Source organism: Oryctolagus cuniculus, chromosome 1 (genome assembly GCF_964237555.1).
Source record: "Oryctolagus cuniculus chromosome 1, mOryCun1.1, whole genome shotgun sequence".
Classification (NCBI taxonomy): Eukaryota; Metazoa; Chordata; class Mammalia; order Lagomorpha; family Leporidae; genus Oryctolagus; species Oryctolagus cuniculus.
This window is the reverse complement of record NC_091432.1, coordinates 168,428,944-168,453,122: the sequence shown is the minus strand read 5'-3', so window position 1 is coordinate 168,453,122 and position 24,179 is coordinate 168,428,944. Positions and strand designations below refer to the sequence as shown.

The 24,179-nt window shown below is 39.6% G+C and overlaps 1 protein-coding gene across 7 annotated transcripts in view; it reads right to left on the bottom strand.

The window, feature by feature from the left end:
* Positions 1 to 24,179, bottom strand: part of RIC1 (RIC1 homolog, RAB6A GEF complex partner 1) — a 185,700-nt gene that overhangs the window by 20,400 nt on the left and 141,121 nt on the right. For 5 of the 7 annotated variants that reach the window (XM_070051800.1, XM_008255104.4, XM_017341498.3 and 2 more), the window contains 13 exons: positions 21,546 to 21,584; positions 21,288 to 21,398; positions 20,385 to 20,474; positions 19,196 to 19,356; positions 18,143 to 18,281; positions 12,207 to 12,323; positions 11,006 to 11,734; positions 9,018 to 9,176; positions 8,793 to 8,929; positions 6,594 to 6,880; positions 5,623 to 5,814; positions 2,478 to 2,658; positions 2,164 to 2,352 (listed from right to left, as the gene is read on the bottom strand). In XM_070051800.1, coding sequence (XP_069907901.1) covers positions 2,164 to 2,352; positions 2,478 to 2,658; positions 5,623 to 5,814; positions 6,594 to 6,880; positions 8,793 to 8,929; positions 9,018 to 9,176; positions 11,006 to 11,734; positions 12,207 to 12,323; positions 18,143 to 18,281; positions 19,196 to 19,356; positions 20,385 to 20,474; positions 21,288 to 21,398; positions 21,546 to 21,584 — 2,531 coding nt within the window. The remainder of the gene's footprint in view (positions 1 to 2,163; positions 2,353 to 2,477; positions 2,659 to 5,622; positions 5,815 to 6,593; positions 6,881 to 8,792; positions 8,930 to 9,017; positions 9,177 to 11,005; positions 11,735 to 12,206; positions 12,324 to 18,142; positions 18,282 to 19,195; positions 19,357 to 20,384; positions 20,475 to 21,287; positions 21,399 to 21,545; positions 21,585 to 24,179) is intronic. The other 2 variants (XM_070051792.1, XM_002708103.5) reach the window with 1 other exon arrangement.

The following is a 24,179-nucleotide window of genomic DNA, read 5'->3' as shown; positions in this document are numbered from 1 at the left end:
GGGAAGGCTTCTTGAGTATCCTGCTCAGCACACCAGGAAATGCACTTAAGCATAGGACTGAGCCTTAAATTTCTGAGCACTAGAAGCAAACACATTTAAAAACCAGTATGACGATAAAAATCATATTCTGTAACTGAAGGACCAATGGGATTTCAGACTCAAAGAGGAACCTTCAGAAAACATCTACCCTAAATGCTTTTGACAATGAAAGAAAACAGATCTAACTAATGGAAATAACTAGCCTCAAATACACCTATAATTGGTGACAAATACAGGACTGGACTCCAATACTTTTCCGTCCAATCTACTACTCATCATTTGGACTTGCTAGTAACTGCCATGAAATGTTAAATTCAGATTATCTTTTCAAGCAGATATTTTTATATTATAACCTTCAATTCCACAGAACTACAAACCTTAAGTTCTAAACTAATTCCAAGACGATTTGTTCTGCATCAATCTCAAGTCAGTGACATTCACTTTATTTTTTTTTAAGATTTTCTAAAGTCAACATATTTTATTTACTTTCCTACCAAAACATGCTTTACAAATATTTCCTTAGAAGAGCATCTTACCTAGTTTTCTTCAGATAAATTTTTTTAAAATTTTTTTTACTTTTATTTAGTAAATATAAATTTCCAAAGTACAGTTTATGGATTACAATGGCTTTCCCCCCACCATAATTTCCCTCCCGCTCGCACCCCTCCCATCTCCTGCTCCCTCTCCCATTCCATTCACATCAAGATTCATTTTCAATTATCTTTATATACAGAAGATCGATTTAGTATATATTAAGTAAAGATTTCATCAGTTTGCACCCACACAGAAACACAAAGTATAAAATACTGTTTCAGTACTAGTTATAGCATTACTTCACATTGGACATCACATTAAGGACAGAGATCCAACACAGGGAATAAGTGCACAGTGACTCTTGTTGTTGACTTCACAATTTGACACTCTTGTTTATGGCGTCAGTAATCTCCCTAGGCTCTAGTCATGAGTTGCCAAGGCTATGGAAGCCTTTTTTTTTTTTTTTTCTTTTTGATAGGCAGAGTGAACAGTGAGAGAGACAGAGAGACAGGTCTTCCTTTTGCCATTGGTTCACCCTCCAATGGCCACCGTGGCCAGCATGCTGCGGCCAGCGCATTGCACTGATCCGAAGGCAGGAGCCAGGTGCTTCTCCTGGTCTCCCATGGGGTGCAGGGCCCAAGCATTCGGGCCATCCTCCACTGCACTCCTGGGCCATAGCAGAGAGCTGGCCTGGAAGAGGGGCAACTGGGACAGAATCCGGTGCCCCGACCGGGACTAGAACCCGGTGTGCCGGCACCACAAGGCAGAGGATTAGCCTATTGAGCCATGGCGCCGGTCTTGGAAGCCTTTTGAGTTTGCCGACTTCGATCTTATTCCAACAGGGTCATAGTCAAAGTGGAAGTTCTCTCCTCCCTTCAGAGAAAGGTACCTCCTTCTTTGATGGCCCCGTTCTTTCCACTGGCATCTCACTCGCAGAGATCTTTCATTTAGTTTTTTTTTTTTTTTTTTTTTTTTTTTTGCCAGAGTGTCTTGGCTTTCCATGCCTAAAATACTCTCATGGGCTCTTCAGCCAGATCCGAATGCCTTAAGGGCTGATTCTGAGGCCAGAGTGCTATTTAGGACATCTGCCATTCTATGAGTCTGCTGTGTATCTCGCTTCCCATGTTGGATCGTTCTCTCCCTTTTTGATTCTATCAGTTAGTATTAGCAGACACTAGTCTTGTTAGTGTGATCCCTTTGACTCTTAGACCTATCAGTGTGATCAATTGTGAACTGAAATTGATCACTTGGACTAGTGAGATGGCTTTGGTACATGCCACCTTGATGGGATTGATTTGGAATCCCCTGGCACGTTTCTAACTCCACTGACATTCACTTTATAAACACTAAATTTTACTCAATGGCTATCACCCATTCAAATGGTTCGGTAAGGAATGATTAATAAAGAAAGCAGCCTTAAAATGAACATATGAAAGCATTTTTATTTCTGCTAACCTAAATACATCCAACCTAAAAATGAACAACATAACTATATTCAACATAGGTGAACCACAACTAAACCATAATGTGAAAGGACTGATTCACTGAAGAACATCAAAGGGTCAGGAGCCCAAGGAAACCAGAACTTACCAATCTGTAGAGGCCCATCGGTCCACGGCATGTAGCCCTGTCTTTATGTTCTGTAACATCTCTCCATCTACCTCTGAAGACTGAGTAATAACCAAAATCTGGTTGATTATTGAGGATTCTCTAAGAATCAGACCTATGACAATGCACCAGTCCAGACATCCTGCCTCCATGAAGATATGTAGTAAATACCTACAGCAGAAACAAAATGATTTAAACTAAGAACCTATAGTTTCCCAGAAGTGGTTCCTGTACCCCATTTGGGCAAATACCCTGAGTAGAGATTGTGTGGGCTTAGAATTTTCTGAGAAACTCACCGAAGCTGGACTTGGGATTTGTGAGGCCCTTTACTTGCCAGCTCCATGGAGATGTGCTCTAGCTCAGACTGAGTCAAACTGAGTGTGGAGAAATTTTCATCCACCATTGTCCAGTCCCCATCCACCATGGAGCTACTTTCAGTCAAGTCTGTGGCTGAACCAATACTGCATTCATCACCTGCTGAAGAATTGCCAACAGTTATAAATCAGCTTCATACAGAAAATAATTGTGCTTCAATTTTATTTATTTAAAATATTTATTTATTTGAAAGAATTACAGAGAATATGAGAAACAGAGATCTTCCATCCGCTGGTTCACTCCCTAGATGGCCACAACAGCCTAAGCCAGGAGCTTCATCCAGGTCTCCCATGTGGGTGGCAGAGGCCCAAGTCCTTGGGCCGTATTTAACTGCTTTTCCCAAGCCATAAGCAGGGAGCTGGACATGAATGGTAGAGAAAGATCTTCCTTTTTCCGTTGGTTCACCCCCCAAGTGACAGCGACAACTGGCGTGTTGCGGCCGGCGCGCTGTGCCGATCTGAAGCCAGGAGCCAGGTGCTTCCTCCTGGTCTCCCATGCGGGTGCAGGGCCCAAGCACTTGGGCCATCCTCCACTGCACTCCCGGGCCACAGCAGAGAGCTGGACTGGAAGAGGAGCAACCGGGACAGAATCCGGCGCTCCAACCGGGACTAGAAACCAGGGTGTTGGCACCGCAGGCGGAGGATTAGCCTAGTGAGCTGCGGCACCAGCAAATTTTAAATATTAGCTATTTTCATAGGTGTTGATATCTCTTTAGGATTTTGAAACCAAAACATTAAATTTACTAAAACTGTGATATTATATGAACAACAGCAGATACTTTAAAATCATTAGAGAGATAATCATAAATTATTTGCCTTCATATGGAATGTCATACTAATCCACCAGGAAGCAGTCTTCTGTGCCCCTCCCCAAAATATCTCTGATTAAGTATTTAGATTCAACTACTAACTTACAGGAAATACAAAGCAAACTGTTACACTAAACTCCGAAGATGCAATCATTAAAAATTACACTGTGAAATTTAGACCCAAGTTTCTTCTGTGACTACACTGTAAGAGAGGGGGAAGAATGAAGGGAACATTCACTTTAAAAAGAGAATTAAAAATATAATCACAATGTGTGAACTTTATTTGGATATAAGTCAAGCTATTAAAAAATTATGACTTTTAATAAACAAGTGGAAATATGAATACTTGATGGTATTATGGAGTTGTTAACATGGTTAGAGGGACAGTAGTGGTATTATGGTTACCTAAAAATGGAGTTCTTATAGGATCTATATTTATAGATAAATTATGTATTTCGGATCTGCTTCAATTGCTAAGGGAGGGGGGGAGGAGTGGACAAAGCAAATTTGGTCCTAAGTTGTTAGGAAGCTGTGTGATGCTTAGTAGGGGAAGTGGCTCACTATTTTGCTATCTCTTTTTAAATGTCTGAAGTCATCTCTTTTATAAGTTTACTAAGGGGCCGGCATTATGGCATAGTGGGCTAAGCCTCTGATTGCAGCACCAGCATCCCATACGGGTACCAGTTCTATTCCCAGCTGCTCCTCTTCCTATCCAGCTCTACTATGGCCTGAGAAAGCAGTGAAGATAAGTGCTTGCGCCCCTGCACCTGTAGCAGAGACCCAGAGGAAGCTCCTTGCTTCGGATTGGCTCAGCTCCAGCTGCTGTGGTCATCTGGGGAGTGACCCAGTGAATGGAAAACCTTTTTGTCTGTCTATAACTCTACCTTGCAAAAAAATAAGTAAAAAATCTTTTTGTCTTTTTTTTTTCTTTTTTTTTGACAGGCAGAGTGGACAGTGAGAGAGAGAGAGAAAGGTCTTCCTTCCGTTGGTTCACCCCCCAAATGGCTGCAGTAGCTAGTGCACTGCAGCCGGTGCACTGCGCTGATCTGAAGCCAGGAGCCAGGTGCCTCTCCTGGTCTCCCATGCGGGTGCAGGGCCCAAGCACTTGGGCCATCCTCCACTGCACTCCCGGGCCACAGCAGAGAGCTGCACTGGAAGAGGAGCAACTGGGACAGAATCTTGCGCCCCGACCAGGACTAGAACCCAGGGTGCTGGTGCCGCAGGTGCAGGATTAGCCTATTGAGCTGCAGCGCCGGCCATAAATAAAAAATCTTTAAAAGAGTTTACTAAGAGAGTAATGGTACCACCTCACACCCACTAGAAGGGCTACCCTTCAAATAACAGAAAATAAGTGTTGACAACGATGTCAAGAAATTACACACTGTTAGTAGGGATGTAAATGCTGCAGATGCTATGGAAAATAATATGGCAATTCCTCAAAAACATTACAAGAATTATCACATCATTCAACAATCTTGTTTCAGGGTATATAGCCAAAAGAATTAAAAGCAGAGTTTTGAAGACATATTTGTATATCAGTGTTTGTAGTAGCATTATTCATAACATCCAAAAGGTAGAAGCAACCCAAGTGTCCTTTGATGGATAAACAAAATGTGGAATGTACATACAATGGAAAGAATATCATTCAGCCTTAAAGAAGAAAGAAATTCTGATGCATGCTATAACATGGATGACATTAGGATGTTACATTAAGTGGAAAAAGCCAGTCACAGAAAGACAAATACTTTATTTAAATAACATACACAGAGTTTTAATTCTGCAAGATATAAAGTATTTTGAAAGGAGGCTGCAAAACAATGGGGGTGTAAATAATGCCACTGAACCATATGCTTAAAAAATGGTTAAGAGGGCAGATTATATCATGAGAAAAAGCAAATTTCCACACATTTTGGATAATAATGATAATAAAGTATAATTTTTATTATACTGTTTTGTTTGTGATAAGTGATAGAATTCTTTATATGGGAATAACATTTTACATACTTTGGGCTCAAAGCTTGATTGCAAAGATTTATTTATTAATGTTGATCTATATTGAGGTTTGACTTACTGCTCTATCTAAAAATAAATATGGCAAAGTATAGTCAAGGCCCATCTGCCTTGCTTTAGTCTAGTAACTCTCCACACCTTGCCAGGAAATACTAATGGCTAATCCCCCAGCTCGCTGAAAGAAGAGCGAAGTGCTACAGCACATAACTTTCTTCCAAAGGAACTGAAGATCTTACAATGATGGTTACCTTTATTAGATAAAGGTGACAGGAAGGCATCTTGCATTTGTGGTCCTTGGGATGAGGCCGTGTCTACTTCATGATGGGTAGGGCCAATGTTGCCAAGCCAGCTTTGACTTCGTTGGATATTAGGGATGCCAGTATCTATCTCAAGGTTTAAAAAAGGTTCAGCTGACTGAGACTTTAACAGCTGCTCTCCCACTGCAGAGTAGGTTCCAAAAACAAATAAATGAGAGAAAAATTCAAGATGTACACAGTGCTATTTCCAATTTAGCTCTTTAATCTCTCCCATACAGCCACCCAATACTAATAGTTCAAAGACAATTATCATCCTACACAGAATCCTTCACCCAAAAACCAGGAACATGGACTTCTAACAAAATGAACTGATTATATAATCCCACCTAACAATCACACCATCATTATCTCTTAACTGGAGAGACAAAACTTTATTATTCTGTTGATCTTCGAGGTAGTTTGCCTTGGTTCTTAAGGTGCTATGAATTTTCCAAAAACCTTTATAATTTTTTAAAAAAATCTTAATAATTAGAGCTGTTTTCATAGATTCAAAGTAAAAAAACCTTTTTTCTTTTACCTCTACAGCTTCATTTTTACTACTGCCCTTGAATGAACAGTATCAGCTAAGTCAAAATTTGGCTCATTTTAATATCATGACTAACTAGTTCCAAAACTCATTCCCACAACAGGATAATCATCGTGGGTTTTATGTCCAGTCAGATCCCAATTTTCTTAATAATGTAAAATAACTGGTAAGATTTATGAATTAGACTTCAAAGAGCTAGGGACATAGGCTCTACTTTAGATGTCAGATGGTGGATGTGCCAATTGATGCAGAGTTGGCTCTCAGCTTTACTGAAGCTGGAATGAAAAAGACTTCCTTGAATACCATTAACAAAATATCAAGAAACTTCGGGTATAACACAATTTTCCTCATGTAAATGACATAGAATCTGTATTACCTGTTCGGTATTTCCCATTTTTGAAAGGAGAACTGATAGAAGAGGCTGGGATGATGGGAAATGGCCACAGGAAATCTTTGTGGAGTCTCTTCAGGGCTACCACAAAGTTGTCTACTCGGGCAGCTCGAGTACGTTCCTTACACAGCCAACTAATTAGTTCAAAGCCCAGTTGGGCTGCAAAACAGCCAAGGTCCTTCAATCGCACATCCTCTAAGAGGCGCCGAGCGTGTCTCCAGAGCATCATGTCAATGTACATGTTCTCAGCACAGTCACTGTCTTTACTCCACCTGTAAGTACAAGCAAAAGACTGCTACAGAATAATCTTGACTGGAGGACTCCACCTAGTTTTATGCAGTAATATTGATACATCAGAGATAAGAGACCCAAGATCTAATTGTGAAAGAAGAGGAAGACAGCATCAGAGGGCTTCTTCTTTGTGTGATATCACAACCTGATGGACACCTGGAATATAGTAGGCTTTTAAGACATATTTGTAGAATGACTACCCAGAATAGGGAATAAAAGGAGGTGTGAATAGTTAAAGAAAGGATACAAATAAATGCTTATTTGAGATGAATGAAGAGATGGAAGGAGATCAGATCAAAGAAACTAAACATGCAGAAGCAGAATGGAATCTCTCAATATGGATTATGTACATATAGGAAAATAAAACTGATTTTTAAAAATTAACTACTTGACTACAGTCTATTATATTTTATTTGTATGAGCTGAGATGGTATAACTGGTTTGGTGAGGTAGTATAGTGGACAAGTAAATGAGCCTTGTCTCTGGAGCAGGATGGTCTGGGTTGAGAGATGGACTCTGCTACTCACTAGTTGTGCAAGCGTTACTAAGTTTTCTCTGAGTTTCTTGTTTCTTCATCTGTACAATGTGGAAACAACTGTGATAGAACTGTTTTAAAGATTAAAAGACATATAAATGCTTAGAACAGTGCCTAGCACAGATAAGCACTTACTAAGTTATTAAACCTGGATTTAAAAATAGGGGATGACTGTGGCCGGCGCCGTGGCTCACTAGGCTAATCTTCCGCCTTGCTGCACCGGCACACCGGGTTCTAGTCCCGGTCGGGGTGCCGGATTTTTTTTTTTTTTTTTAACAGGCAGAATGGACAGTGAGAGAGAGAGACAGAGAGAAAGGTCTTCCTTTGCTGTTGGTTCACCCTCCAATGGCTGCCGCGGCCAGCACGCGGCCAGTCGTAGCGCGCCGGCTGCAGCGGCCATTGGAGGGTGAACCAACGGCAAAGGAAGACCTTTCCCTCTGTCTCTCTCTCTCTCCCACTGTCCACTCTGCCTGTCAAAAAAAAAAAGAAAAATAGGGGATGACTGAGAAAATATTATTGACTGGCAACTGTTTATGACCTTCCATGTTTGCACTTTATTTGTATATGACCTAAAATGTGGGGTGTATCTGCACATGCATGTGTGTGTGATGGGAGATGCTGCTGGTAAGAGAAAGCAGTAAAACATCACAATAAAAAAAAAAAAACACTCAACAAGTCTTCACTGTGCCAGACACTACAGTAAAAATACAAGCCTTATAAAAAAAGAATATGGAGATTAGAAAAACAAGAGCCTACACGTGAAAACCACAGGAAGGAATACAAGGACCTCACAAACCAGAAGAAATTCTAATTATTTCATAATGTTAGTGCAATTTTATAGTCATAGTTCCAGAGACAATAACCCATTTTTATGGGTGATGCAGATTTTGATCTCCAGAATACAATTCCTTTGGCTCACCCACTGTTTGATGACTTCTTTAACATAAAGGTCACAAGACAGTCAAAACGCATAACTGCTACGTTTTATTTTTTATCAAGAGCTGTAGCTGGAAGGAAGGGTAATACTACTGACTTTAAGAAGGCTTCTGGATTATCTGCAAATTTATACATCTCCTTCTGCCTCTGTATTCAGAGGTAATTTAAAGTTAGTTGCAATCACAATAGGTATATCGAAACTGCTCTTAGTACAAAAACGCAGAAACAATACAAAGAGTATAAGAAGTGAATTTTGTAAGAAAGAAAAAGGAAAATCTGCATTGCCTCCATGCCTTTTGGAAAGAAAAAGGAATTGCAATTGAATAAACAGTTGTTTCCATAATCCCTAATTTTATAAATGCCCTGTAATGCAATGTATCATAGATGCACTAAAAGCAGTAATGGTTTTTTTATTCTTTTACCTTTTTCCAGAAGGACCAGATGGCATACTTAGTGTTTTTTGTAAGCTGAATTTACTAGGAGGAACATTTTCAGCTGACTGGGATAAACTGATGCTCCGATTCCTGAAGAACTCAAATCCACCACTTGAGCTGGGTTCCTGTGATTACACACAATGTGCATTACAGTTAGAGAAAGATACTGCGTGCGAGTACAGCCTGGAGAACCTGTGGAATTTTGTGACTAACCTGAGCTGTGGGTGTGGATGGAGGTGTCTCAGATTCTCCAGAGCCAATGGCTTTAAGAAATCGAATCATGTGTCGACATAGGTCCCACTTGCCTTGTTCCAGTGCTGTGTTGAATAGAAGGGTGGCATGTTGCCTACTTACTGCTGGGACTTCCATATTCTACAGAAACAATCAAGGAAAATGGCATACCTTTTACACTAGTTAATTTGGGAAAATCTGAACAGTTTCTTATATCCACTGTTTCCTAAAGTCAAGGAACATAGCTACAACAACACTATGGGGGTCAGTTTAATAGTAAGATTAAAAGGAATATTAAAAGTACCATATAGGAAAAATGAATCAAGTACCCTGCTGTTATAATATAAACTATGATTTACCAACCTCCCACTACCTGTTGAATACTTTATAAATATTATTTCAATTATTTCTCCCAGCTACTGTGTAAAACAGGCGTATCATTCCTACTTTATATATAAGGAAATCAGTTAAATCAACTGTTGAAAATTAACAGAAAGCAAGCTTATAAATCTAGGTTTAGGGGCTGGCACTGTGGTATAGCGGGTAAAGTCACTGCCTGCAGTGCCAGCATCCCATATGGGCACTGGTTCAAGCTCTGGCTGCTCCACTTCTGATCCAGCTCTCTGATGTGGCCTGGGAAAGCAGTAGAAGATGGCACACATCCTTGGGCCCCTGCACCTACGTGGGAGACCTGGAGGAAGCTCCTGGCTCCTGGCTTTGGATAGGCGCAGCTCTGGCTGTTGTGGCCATTTAGGGAGTGAACCAGTGGATGGTTCACTGCCTCTCCTTCTCTCTCTCTGTAACTCCGACTTTCAAATGCATAAATCAATCTATCTAGGTTTACTTGACTCAAAAACAACAACAACAACCCACTCCTTAAGGTATATACATCCTGAGATAGTTTTCTGAGAATGTTAATTAAAAATCTTTGCTCTGCACAATGTCAAGTGGTACTGCTATACTTTCAGCATTTTCAGTACTTACCTCACAGATTCAACCTTACTGCCTGCCTGTGTTGGCCTCCATCAAAAGTGCTCAATAGACAAGTGCAATTTTAACTATCATCTACTATAGTAACTAATAAATTATGCTGGGAAAAAAAGTTTTCAATTCCATTATTAGGGAGATCACTGGAGTGGTGGTGAGGGGTGTGTAGGTATACGTGAATACCAGTTGCCATTTATGTCGATTCTGTTTTTATAATTCTGTAGGTTGTTTCCTTTACAGGTAGTCAAGGAATCAAAGAATCTTAGGGCCCCTGAACCTCTGCTTGAGTAAAAACCACATTTATAGTTAGCTTCTTGGATCAGTAAAACAACTTTGTAGTAACTTGAAAGAATTTTTATGTATAGTTTATCAAATCCATATCAGAGTTATAAAAATAATAAACCAACAGGCTTTTTGGGTCAGATTTATAATGAAACAAAGAGTCTCAAAGAACCAATTATTTTGAGAACAACCATGTGCTATATGAGTCACGGCCGTGGCAAGCTGAGTCTATGGGAATCCAACATAAGGTATATGTTAGGAACTCGACTCTAGTCAGATTTCCTCAGCAAAACCACACTGTAAGAAAACACATCTGTTATTGTGAGGGGCTCAAACTCATTTAGATCCAAAATACATTTCAGTAATCATATATTACATTTCTTATCAATGCATATATATTATATGTATTACAATACATATAATAATACATTTCTTCAGTATTATTTAAAATATTACTCCGGATTTGGTAATCTGCTTTAGGACTATCTGTAGACAAACAGGATAAAATACCCCTGTGCAACATTATATCATTAAAGAAATCTGTGATCATTTGACAAAACTGAGTTCTTCAAAGTGAAAGACACAAACTAAACAGAAAATGTGCCTATTAATTTTGTAAACACAATCACAGTGCCAAATAGGACATTTCTCTAAGTTCAAGCTGATTAGTTCTTGCTTCTTTATAAGAAGAGAATTGTTACCTGTAAGATAATAAGGTAAGAGGCAGCTGTGTCCAAATCCTGAGCCATCAAACATTCCTCAAATAAGTCCTTGGGGTTTCCAACAGCTGCAAAAAGGTAATTCCACAGGGCATATTCAGTCTTCCTGGCACAATGAACAACTGTCTGCAGGAAGAGGGGGAACTCGGTGATAAATTTTGCCACAGTGGGAAGCAGAGGGTCGGGAATGGGTTCCCGTGAGGTAGCTTCTTCTTCCAGCACTTCATGGAGCATGAGCTCTAGCACATGAGGAAAGTAAGGTAACGCAGCACAGGACTGAGCCAAGAGCAAGGCTTGCTCCCCAAGGTTCCTGACCAGAAGCTGACGGAGAATGTGGTGGAGGTAGATCTGAGAGGTTCTCTCCACAACACAGAAAGGGAAGTGCACCTCCAGCTGTTCCCTTGCACTGTTCCGGGTATACAAAGAATCATAGGGCAAAGTGTCATTGACAGCACCAAGGACTAACGCGTCTTCAAACAGAACAGCCAGTGGATAAATATTGATGTGGAAAGGCAGCATGATCCGCTGAGACAAGAAGGAATGGGGCTTGCGGTGATCCCTAGGGAAGAGAGGCAGCCAAACTTTCATGCCTGCACCACCACAGCTCAGCCAGAGGGCCTCCAGAAGGTGCCGTTTCTGTTTATTTGCTCGACACGTAGTCCAGACATTTTCAACAGACTGGGCCAGCACAACAGGAGGACAGAAGGGCAGCTGGAGAAGGAGAGACAAGAATAAGGTTTTTTTGTTCCTTTATTGAATTTGTAGATTCCTAAATTCCTAGGTTTTAGATGAGTAAGTCTTTCAAAATTAAAGTGAAACAATTTTCAGGTAATAGCAGGGAGAACTATTTACAGTTAGAACTAACAATAATGTCATGCCTTTCAAAGTATGTGTATTTAAATCTAAAACCAAAAGAAATCCCATGAACTTCACCACTCTATCTATATCTTCCTATCAGAATTTGCAACTAATAATGCCTAAGCAGTAACATCTGGTATGTGGAATAACTTATTTTCATTTCAGGACTTTACACATAGTCTTATACCCAAAAGCTTAAAATGAATTTTACATACTTTCTCAGCTTCCAAATCACAGGACAGTAGTCTCTCCTCATAAACTTTTTTATTCTTTCCTCCTAATGCCACACACTTGTAACGTTCAAAATGACTTGCACTTTACTCACAAGTTTCCTTTGGTTCGGGTTGCTGTCCTTCTCCCGGATCTGCGGGCCTGACCTGTCCCTCTGCATCATAATGAGCTGTCCTGCAAGGTTTAGCATAATGCTCTCTGCATCACGAGCCTAAGATTTCAGAAACAGAAATGGAATCCATTCTAATTTACATGCATATTTGGGGCGTTTATAGATGGAAGGATATTTGAGACTGTATCATGGATAGCCATTCTGCTAGGCTCTGCGGCAATACAAGGAGCTTTCTGGCTAGGGTGGAAGAAAGCTTAACACATAATGCAATTAATGAACAATATCATCAGTGAACATACAATGAAGGCAGAGCTCAATTATTCTGGAAAAAATAAGAAATCGCTTCAGTGATCTAGCTGGCACAGGTAGAGAAGGTTTCAAGGATGAGAAACGACTAGAAAGATAAACAAGGTGGGGTCAGGGGTGCAAGGGAAGAGGTTGGTAGTTCAGTTGAAGCTGCAATAGAAAGACACAGAGCCAGGATAAAACAGCTCTACAGAGAAGTGAAACCAATCTGGCCAGATTAGGGATATTATGGGAACAGAGCTGGATGTCCAAGAAGGGTTTGGAAAGCCAGGTAAAAGTGCAATAGGAAATATACCGTTGTGTATGGTTCTTGAGTAAGGGATTTACTTTAAAAAATCTGAGTTAATTAGGATGGATTACTGGGGAGAGGCAGATATCATGGGTATTGACTTCAGGAATAAGGCTAGTACCTTTTTATCATGGAAAATTTCAGACAAACTGCAAGATGAGAGAGACTATGGTAATGATTTCCTATTAAATCCTTTCACCTAGCTTAAACAATTATGCACAGTTTGAGAAATACTGTTTTAAAGCAAATCTCAGACATCAAGTCATTTTCAACCACAAAAAGGAAGAGCATATCTTGATTTAAAGAAAAAATAGAACTTACTGTATTTTAGACATGAATGGTAGAAAACAAGCTATATCAAAGATGACTTGTAAGATATCAAATCTAGATGAGGTACTAGGGGAGTTGACATTATCACCAATAGAAGCTAGGAAGGGGGTGGGTGTTGTGGTATCCTGGATTAAGCTACTGTTAGTGACAGTCACATCCCAAACTGAAGTGCTTGGATTGGAGTCCCTCCTCTGCTTCAGATCCAGCTTCTTGCTGATGCCTGGGAAGCAGCTGATGATACTCTAGCACTTGAGTTCCTGTCTCTTACACCAGGATGGGGGTCCTGACTCCTGCCTTCAGTCTGGCCCAGCGCTAGCTATTGTGGGCAGTTGAGGAGTGAACCCAGTACATGTAAGATCTCTCTCTATAGGTCTCTGTCACTCTGCTTTTCTTTCTTTTTTTTTTTTTTATTTGAAAGACAAAGTTGAGAAAAGTATATACATAGAGAGAGTGAGAGCGAGAGAGTGCGCATGCGCGCGAGAGCGAGCGAGGTGTCTCCCATCTGCTGGTTCATTCCCTAGATGGCTGCAATGCCTGGAGCTGTGCCAATCCGAAGCCAGGAGCCTCTTCCGGGTCTCCCACACGGGTGCAGGGGCCCAAGGACTTGGGCCATCCTCTACTGCGTTCCCGGGCCACAGCAGAGAGCTGGATCGGAAGAGGAGCAGCTGGGACTAGAACCGGTGCCCATGTGGGATGCCAGCACTTCAGGCCAGGGCTTTAACCTGCTGCACCACAGTGCAAGCCCCATTCTGCCTTTCAAATAACTAAACATTTGAAAAAAGAAGAGAAATTTGAAAAATAAGACTTTCTTTTCTTTTTCCTCTTTTAAATTTAAAAGACTCTCAATATTTCTAAGTAAAAATGCTGTGAACAGTAACTGATCCAGAGCTGAACATGTCAGCACATCAGTGTGAGGATGAAGCAGTAACGCAAGGACACAGATGTGTTTTCTGAAGCACAGTAAACAGGGGGAGAATGGCCAATGGGCATCACCTGTGCTTCTGAAGGCACTAAGAGAAACAGACAGCCACAGCGGCACATAAACTAAAGAAGAGAATCTCAGGAAGGGAAGGATGACTATTCAGAAGATGTAGGACTGTCCTAGGTTTCAATGCTTGCTGGCTGAATGAATTTGAACTGCCAGTATCATTTAGGGTTCAGTCAGGAAAACAGCAGCCACTCTACATATTCTAATTGCAAACTACCCAGATACAAAATGCTCTTATTTACTGCTTTCAGTTTCTACAGGGGATTGTATATAAAGAAATGGCAAACTAAAAATTTGGACATCTGTCTGTTACACATGACAGACAGTCAATAACTTGCAAGTATGAGGAAAAAAAAGGAATTTAAAAGGTGTGTGACCGGGTCAGCGCTGTGGTGCAGCGGGTTAAAGCCCTGGCCTGAAGCGCCGGCATCCCATATGGGTGCCAGTTCTAGTCCCAGCTGCTCCTCTTCCAATCCAGCTCTCTGCTGTGGCCTGGGAAAGCAGCAGAAGATGGCCCAAGTCCTTGGGCCCCTGCACCCACGTGGGAAACCCGGAAGAAGCTCCTGGCTCCTAGCTTCAGATTGGCGCAGCTGCGGCCATTGTGGCCATCTGGGGAGTGAACCAGCGGATGGAAGACCTCTCTCTCTGCCTCGACCTCTCTCTGTAACTCTTTCAAATAAATAAAAATGAATCTTAAAAAAAAAAAAAAGTGTGTGGAAAGGCACTCAGGTAACAGTAAAATGTAACTAATTGACAGAGGAAAAAGAAAAACACAAACATATGAGTCCAAACTGATTGACTGGGATAGGCCTATGGGCAAACTATTTGAATACATCAAAAGACTCCACGAGCATTCACTGCAATCCATTACAATGTGGCTAATGTCTGTAATGACCACCTTAGTTTCACCCACTCCATTTCAAACTACTTCATAATACACTTCTCTTTTCTATTGAGTGGTATCATTAGTAACCACTCATTCAACATTTTCTACTGATAATATTACAGTACCCTCAGGGAACTATAATGCATTTTTCAGATAAAGGAAGGACTACCTACAGGTCAAAATCCTAAATTTGAAGGAACAATCTTACCCTAAAAACTCTTTGGAAGATGATTCTCCTTGGCAGTTTTGGGAACAAGGAGTTCACTCTCTCAAGAAACAGGCTATCTTACTATCAAACAGTTCTCATTGCTTCTACTTTTAAAAATCTTTAGTATTAAATCAAGACCTGTTTTGCTGGGCATTCTTGGCTTTACTCTGTACCAGATGTAACCAGTCCATTTCCTATCATGCAAAAAATTATTTATTTGAAAGGTAAAGAGGTGACAGACTTCTTCCATTCACCCATTTATTCTTTCTTCAAGTTTTATTTTAAAGGCAGAATGACAGAGAAATTAGGGGATGGGAGAGACAGAGAGAGGGAGGATGGGCGGGAGGGAGAGTTATCATCTATCTCCAGGTTCACTCTCCAAATGACAATTGTCAGGGCTAGGCCAGGCCAAAGTCAGGAGTCAGGAAGGGGCCTCTTTGGCAGGGGCCCAAGCACTTGGGCTATCTTCCACTGCTTTCCCAGGCATATCAGTAGGGAGCTGGATCTGGAGCACAGTAGCCAGGACTCCAACAATGCTATAGAATGGGATGCCGGTGTTACAGGTGGTAGCACAATCCATCCACTGGTTTACTCCCCAAGACGCCTGCAACACCTGGGGTTAGGCCAGGCTGAAGCTAGGAGCCATGAATTCAACCTGAGTTTCCCACATAGGTAGCAGGGATCCTATTATCTGAGTTACCACCTGCTGCCTCCCAGGGTAACCATTACAAGGAAGCTGGAATAGGGAACAAAGCCACAACCCAAAACTAAGTACTCCAATATGGGATGTAGGTGTCCCAAGTGGTGCCTGAATTGCAATGCCAAATGCTTACCCCTCAACATATTTCTTAATTTGCTATTTGCCAAGTTAGCATATCATATTGTTATGAAAGACCTCTAAAATGGGACCCAGAACTACTGATTGCCTACTAAATTTGAGATATATAGTCTCCTCCTTTCTTCCTAACATGAAAACTTCAAAGGTGATGAAAGGTATGGAGAACAGTAGAATGAACCTCCATGTTGCCAACATCTAGGTTCATAATTACAGTGATTTTGTCATCTTTGCTTTATCTGTTTGTCTTAATTTCACAAGATATTTTAAAGCAAGGTATCATGCCCTTTTACCTCTATATATTTAATATGCAGGCATATACTTATATAGCCATTATATCTAATAAAACTTAGAGTTACTCTTTAGTATAATCTCTCATTAATATTTAAATATCCCTAGTTGTTTCAACCATGTATTTTTACTCAGAGCAGGTTTGAATGAAGAGGACATAAATGATCCTACTGACGAGTTTCTGTAGTATAGAAGTGACCACATTTGCCTCACAAATAAGCTTACTTCACTGCATCTGGTTGTGATGGCTCCATCATCTTATTTACTGAGGAAGATCTCTACTTTTCCCCTATGTTACTTACTACTGTCCTACAGAATGTCCTGCAAGCTGCTTCCTTTTGGTGCAAATTAGACTAAACCTGTATCTATTTCCTGTGAATGGAAGATTCCTCTAGACATTTAATTTGATTCAGGTTTAATGATTTGGGCAATAATTGTTCATGTGAACTTATGACAAAACTGATCCCTTAATTATAAAAATTTAATCCAATAATGATTACTGCTTGAATCAATTATTTCCTCAGGACTGCAAAGTGGTGATCTTTGATTCTCACATATTCTACCCATACCCTTCAGCTAGAACTCTTCTGCAAAACAGAACTTTTTACTAGCAATTGGGACTATCTGGTTACCATGAAATATAATTTGCAAAGGAACTGAGAGTTAAATTTTATTTTTGGTTTTATTTTAAAAAAAGATTATTTATTGGAAAGACAAAGGGACAAAGAGATACTTCCCATCTGGTTCACTCCCCAAAAATCCATAACAGCTGAGGCTGGGCCAGGCCAAAGTTAGGGACTCAGGTACTTGGGCCATCACCTACTATTTTCTAGTTTGTGCACTAGCAGAAAGCTAGAATCAGAGGTGGAGCTGCTAAATACCACATGACCCATTCCTGGAGCTATATTTTAAATGAGAAAAACAAATTACAAGTTTTATCTACAGAAGGGAGACCAACATAATAAAGGGGAATAGAACAAGTATTATAGGAAATAGCTATAGAACAAGTATTATAGGAGATATTATAGGAGTATTTAGCAAGTAATGAAAATACACACAGAAAGGTATGAGAAAGGGAAATTGAATGATAACTGTCGAAATGTTTTAGGATTAATCATGTCAGAGTAGTTTTTTAAAATTTCTTGTTCCAAAGAGACATGGGATAGGACATTACAAAAAATATTTTAGATTCTTTTTTTGTTTTAAAGATTTTATTTATTTATCTGAAAGACAGAGTTACAGACAGGGAGAGACAGAAGCCAGAAGCTTCTTCCAGGTCTCCCATGCAGGTGCAGGTGCCCAAGCACTTGGACCATCTTCCACTGCTTTTCCAGGCTATAGAAGGCAGAGGCTTAGCCTACTATGCCACAGCACCAGCCCCAGACTGCTATCTCTCTACATCTCATGTTTAGTCAATCTAAACTTCTGATCCCATGGATTCTGTTCTCTTGTCTATGGCTTTTGTCTTTACTCATTCTCTAGGTTTTAATTTAAATGGTATAGGAATCATTGGTCAGCCTACACCAGGTTTTTATTATATGCTCTGGCAATAACTTACATTATTTTTTGGCACATGAATCACAATAACAATTGATTATATATTTGTTTAAAATCTGTGCAGAAACCATTTCTGTTAGTTTGCTATTCCAACTTCTCATCTTCATACAACGTATATTACAGATTTTTAGTATTTATTTGCTGAACAAACAACTCAAAATTTATCAGCTTAGAACACCAAAAACTGAGATATATAAATTGCAAAGAGGTCTAATAATTGAATGATACCTGCTGTGGCATTTTCAAGGTGATTCCATTCTCTGTACTCACTGATGTCAGAGTGACAGATACTACCAGGAAAGGATGAGGAATGTAACGTGACATGGAGACCTCCTGAAGAACCTGAATGCCAGCAGTAGTATTTGGACTGTAAAAAAAAAAGAAATGACATAACAACAACATGGCTAATAAGGTTTTTTCTCTCTTTTCTGCTATTAATAATACCAGTAGATTTTATGTTTGTGGAAGATCCAAATGTCTTCTACCTATCATCTTCTCCCTAAGGATCCTTCAGATCAGGGCTGGTAAGGATGAGGAATCCAAAGAACGCATATGGGGATGAGAGAGAAAAAGAGATTAAGATGTAAGAGAGAAGAAAAAACTAAGGAAGAGCTGTAAGAATGGAAATATTTAATGGAAAAAAACCCTAGTTGAATGAGAAAGGATGAGGGATCAATCACTGAAGCTAATAATGTGCCCTAATTTTTAACTTTGTGTACTTTCCAATCTGTGTGCTACTATAGCAAATACATGTCTCATGGTTGTTTAAATAAAAACAAAAATACAAAAAAATCTCTGAGAACAAAATAAAATTCAAGAGGTATAGTCTAAATGACACAAGTTGACCAGACATTAAGAGTTATCAGGCAACATGTAATAACAATAGGATTTCAGTTCTTCCAGCTCCAGAGGACAGTCATCTAGCTCAGTGGAGATAAAGTGTGTCTGCTAAAGTCTTCCCAAAGTCTTAAAGCTGTGGAGCTCCCTGAAATTTCTCCAAGTATTTGCAATACCAAGGTAGTTAGTAATCACTTTTCTTCAGGTTGTGATAAAAATTTAAGGGTTTACTTCATCCCAAACAAGATATTTTTTTTTTCAAATGAATCCAGGTAGATTAGCTGAAGAAGTTAGTATTTCTTTTGGCATAGTTTCTATATAAATAACACCAATTAAAATTCCTTCCTTTTTTGACTTCTAAACAAAGTAATAAATAGAAAGATAGAGTAACTATTTTGACAAATTAGGATTTACAGAGGAGCACTTCTTATGGTATATACTCACCCATCTGATTTTCTTTCAATACTATAAAGGCATATTGAACAGTCTGCTCTAAATACTATTATCATGTCCCGGAAGACACTGAGCAGTAATGTTTCTGCTTGTGTTTTGGTTACATGAGCAAAGGCATTGTCCAGATTTGATGTTCTTAAGTATACTCTGAGCTGCAGAAAACAAAAATAAAGAAAATTAAAAAACAAGAAGACCACTAGGAAGAGTTAAGTACTTAGACATGCAGTTTTTTAGCTATTGACTTTTTTCTTCAAGTAATATGAATTAAAAGAACAATAAATGGATTGTGGTTATATTTTGGCAAACTAGGCTCATTCTACAAATAACCATAGGATGAAGTGCTCAAAACTATGAATGCATTATTTTCAGAGATTCCTTTTAGAACTGCATACCTACACCTGGTTTGATATGAGACCAGCAATTTCTCAAAACAACCTAATAAATCAGTAAATCAGTAAATCTATATCTAAGAAGTCACTTTTTTTTTTTTTTTAAATAAAATTTATTTGAGAAGCAGGGGGAGGGAGGATGAAGGGAATCGAGGTATCCCATCACTGGTTAATTCCTCCAATGGTGACAATGGAAGGGGTAGGGTGGGGCTAGGCTAGGCTAGGCCGGGCCTAGCTTTTAAGTATTTCATAATTATTTTTAAGTTTTACAGAGAATGTCTAACAGTCAAAATACATACAGGTTATTTTAGAAGCCCCAGTTGCCAGTTAAAGTTAACATATGCTAAATTCTTCATTAATAAAATAAAATGTCTTGTTTAGTTTAAAATACTTTTAAACAAAAAATTTTTATTTATTTGAAAGGCAGACTTAGAGAAAGAAACCTCCCATCTGCTAGTTCATTCCCCAGAGGGCTGCAACAGTCAGCACTGGGCCAGACTAAAGCCAACAGCTTTATCCAGGTCTCCCACAGCGGTGGACAGGGGTCCAAACACTGGGACCATCCTCTGCTGCTTTTCCCAGACCATTAGCAGGGATCCGAATCAGAAATGGAGCAGCTAGGATATGAACTGGCACCCATAAGGGATGCCAAAGTCACAAGGTGGCAGCTTTACCTGTGAGCCCCTAATTCTGGCCCTCAACAGGCTGATTTCTACATAAAATTAGACTGTGCTTAAGAGTTTTAAAATATAAAAACGTATTATTTCTGAGAGAAAAAAAAAAATCCTTACCTCTTCTTGATGGTCACTCATGTTATAACATGCAAGGACCATAAAATCATTCCACCAGGCTAAGCCACCTGTCACAATCATATTTTGTTCCTTAAAAGGAAAATTTTTTAAAAATTATGTTACCAGCAATTATAAGAAAGTAGTACATCTATGAAATATTCTTAGGCAGTCAATGAAAGTTCAAATTTTTACCGCTTTACTTTCTCCTCATTTATTACTCTTGGACCTTTATTAATAAAGATTCATATCCTATTTTTAAAAGTAAGTATTTCCATAAGAAATCAAATAGATCATCCAAAATAACTGGGTGTCATATAATATTATTATTCTCCCATCCAGAGATCTTGGTTTAAATTCTAGTTTTATCATTTATCAGATGAGTGACTCTGAATCCTGGTTTTTCTTATATCAAATGGTGATATTATATAGATAAGTGAAGTAATATAACATACATGAAAGTGCCTTCAAGTGCTTGGTGAAACAACAGGCAGCTATTAAATGTTAATTTCCTTCTCTTGTTCTCATATTTGATTTTTGCAAAATCCAACCGCATGTATACATATGTGGTATCAAAATATGTGTTATACACACAGATAAGCTGGGAATGATACTAAATTTTGGAGAAATTTATTCTGATCACATATAATGAACTCACCTGGAAAGTAAAATTAAATCCTCAACTGAATTATTATTATTTACTTTAGCAAGAGTCGAGAACAAACTATTTTAATACAAGATCCTTCATCAGAAATTATCAAATGTTTTATCAAAATCACCTCCCAAATACTATCCAATATATTTTATATTGACTTTCTTCCTTTTCTGCAATAATGGTTTACTTTATTTCATATTGTACTTCTCTTATACTTTGAGAAATAGGTTTTTAATTTCAAAAAGACCAACCTGAGTAATGTTTCCAAAAAGTTTCCATTTTTTGGTGAGCAACGAGTAATGTGCAAAACCAAACTTGCCAACGACAGCAATATTCTGTCCAAGTTTATCGATAGCTGAAAACTGTTTAAAAAAAAAGAACTCTTTCTTATAAGTCTAAATACTTCATTAAAATTACATCAGACTATTAGTAAATATGTGTTAACTGAATTAAATATAAAATGCTAAATTAAAAACCCATTTATACAGTTACATTTGATAACAACTCACCCGTATTGGCCAATTGCTCTCTAGATAGGTGCTGGAAATCTATAGAAAACAACAACATCACAATGGTAAGACTTACCAAATTATTTAAATGTAAAGCATCTAGTTATCACTACGTGAGATTTATCTTTATGCATAATGTTTAAGATGTCTCATGGACATTAGCAGTAGAGCACTTGAAATTCACTATTTGTATATGAGCCAGTATTTCACATCTCATGTGGCAATCACTTCAAGTTTCCAGATATCACACATTCTTCCTTTTTTCCCAACAATCTTTCTGTTCATTTTGGCTTAAATATTCAACTCAATAAATACAGATTGGTATATTTAGAGAAGAACCCATGATGGTAGCTATGAATTCTGCAGACACCTAGTTTTGGTCTGCTGATAACAACCACCCTAGGGGCCAGTGCTACTGTGTAGTAGGTTAAGCCTCCACCTGCGGGACCGGCATCCCATATGGGTGCCAGTTTGAGTCCTGGCTGCTCCACTTCTGATCCAGCTCCTTGCTGATGCACCTGGGAAAGCAGTGGAAGATGGCCCAGATGCTTGGGACCCTGCACCCACATGGAGGACCTGGAATAAACTCCTGGCTTTGGATTGGCCCAGCTCTAGCCATTGTGGCCATCTGAGAAGTGAATCAACAGATGCAAGACGTTTCTCTCTGTTTCTCTGTGACTCAACCTCTCAAATAAATAAATAAATCTTAAAAAAAAAAAGAACCACACCCAAACAGCCATATCTAATAAAAGTATATCCTTAGCCAAGATTTTTGGTTTTTAATGAAAATATTTTATACTTTTGGATTAAAAAAGCAATGTTTTTAAACTTTAACAATATAATCATTCACCACGTACAAAATGAAATTCTATTGCTCAGGGACAACTACTAGTTAGCCTTTGTTGTCATTTAAAAAACATCTATACATGGTAAGAGTATATGTAAGTATTACTTTTCTATTGGGGTATTCAACTTACTCATCTATAAAAACTTACTCATCTAATAGATATTAACCCTTTATTTCCAACTTAAGTAATAAATATATTTTCTAATCTTATATCTTTGTAGGTGGTGCTCTGTTTCATACATCTCTGTGTGTAGAATCATTATATCACCCTAGCAACACTTTTAAACTTAAAGAATACTCTGTGGAATATCAATGTAGGTCAGGAAGCTTTATTGAGTCTGATTTCTCTACTGGCCTATTAATTAGTTTTCACAACATGTGGTAGCAATGGGGTGAGAATTAGTGAACTGACAGACTCTTCTTTCCCAGGGTAAGAAAAGCTTCATTTTATTCAGAATTATTTCCATTTTACTAAAAAAAAAAAAAAAAAAGTAACACTTTTTTTTTTGTTTTTTTTTGTTTTGGCCAGGCAGAGTTAGACAGTGAGAGAGAGAGAGAGAGAGAGAAAGGTCTTCCTTCCATTGGTTCACCCCCACAAATGGCTGCTACGGCCAGCGCACCATGCTGATTTGAAGCCAAGAGCCAGGTGCTTCTCCTGGTCTCCCATGCGGGTGCAGGGCCCAAGGACTTGGGCCATCCTCCACTGCACTCCCGGGCCACAGCAGAGAGCTGGACTGGAAGAGGGGTAACTGGGAAAGAATCCGGCGCCCTGACTTGGACTAGAACCCAGGGAGCCGGCACTGCAGGCGGAGGATTAGCCAAGCGAGCCGCGGCACCGGCCTCGTCACATATTTTTATTTTTATTTTTATTTTTTGACAGGCAGAGTGGACAGTGAGAGAGAGAGACAGAGAGAAAGGTCTTCCTTTGCTGTTGGTTCACCCTCCAATGGCCGCTGCGGCCAGCGCACTGTGGCCAGCGCACCGCGGTGATCTGATGGCAGGAGCCAGGTACTTATCCTGGTCTCCCATGGGGTGCAGGGCCCAAGTACTTGGGCCATCCTCCACTGCACTCCTTGGCCACAGTAGAGAGCTGGCCTGGAAGAGGGGCAACCGGGACAGAATCCGGTGCCCTGACCAGGACTAGAACCCGGTGTGCCAGCGCCACAAGGTGGAGGATTAGCCTAGTGAGCCACGGCGCCGGCCTCATCACATATTTTTAAAAAAAGAAAGCCAAATTAAAAAGGCAAGTAGAGTGCATTCACATCCATCAAGTAAAAGCAATATGCCAGAAATATCTGTATTAACCCTGACAACAACAGAACTGGTAAGACTTACTAAATTATTTATACATAAAGTTTATGTCTGACATGAAGTTTAAATATTTTGACAAAATGTATTCATAAATCTATCTGTTAGACTTCATTTAATATCTAGTAAGAAAACTTAAAATTCAACTAAATTAACAGCTTTAAGTACTTCAGGATTTTCTTAATCCTAGAACTGGTTTGTTGAATCCTACTTTACAGAACTGAAGTTAACAGTGTTGGGGCCGGCGCTGTGGCTCACTTGAGTAATCTTCTGCCTGCAGCACCGGCATCCCATATGGGCACCAGTTCTAGTCCCGGTTGCTTCTCTTCCAATCCAGCTCTCTGCTGTGGCCCGGGAAGGCAGTGGAGGATGGCCCAAGTGTTTGGGCCCCTGCACCCGCATGGGAGACCAGGAGGAAGCACCTGGCTCCTGGCTTCGGATCGGTGCAGATCCGGCTGTAGTGGCCACTTGGTGGGTGA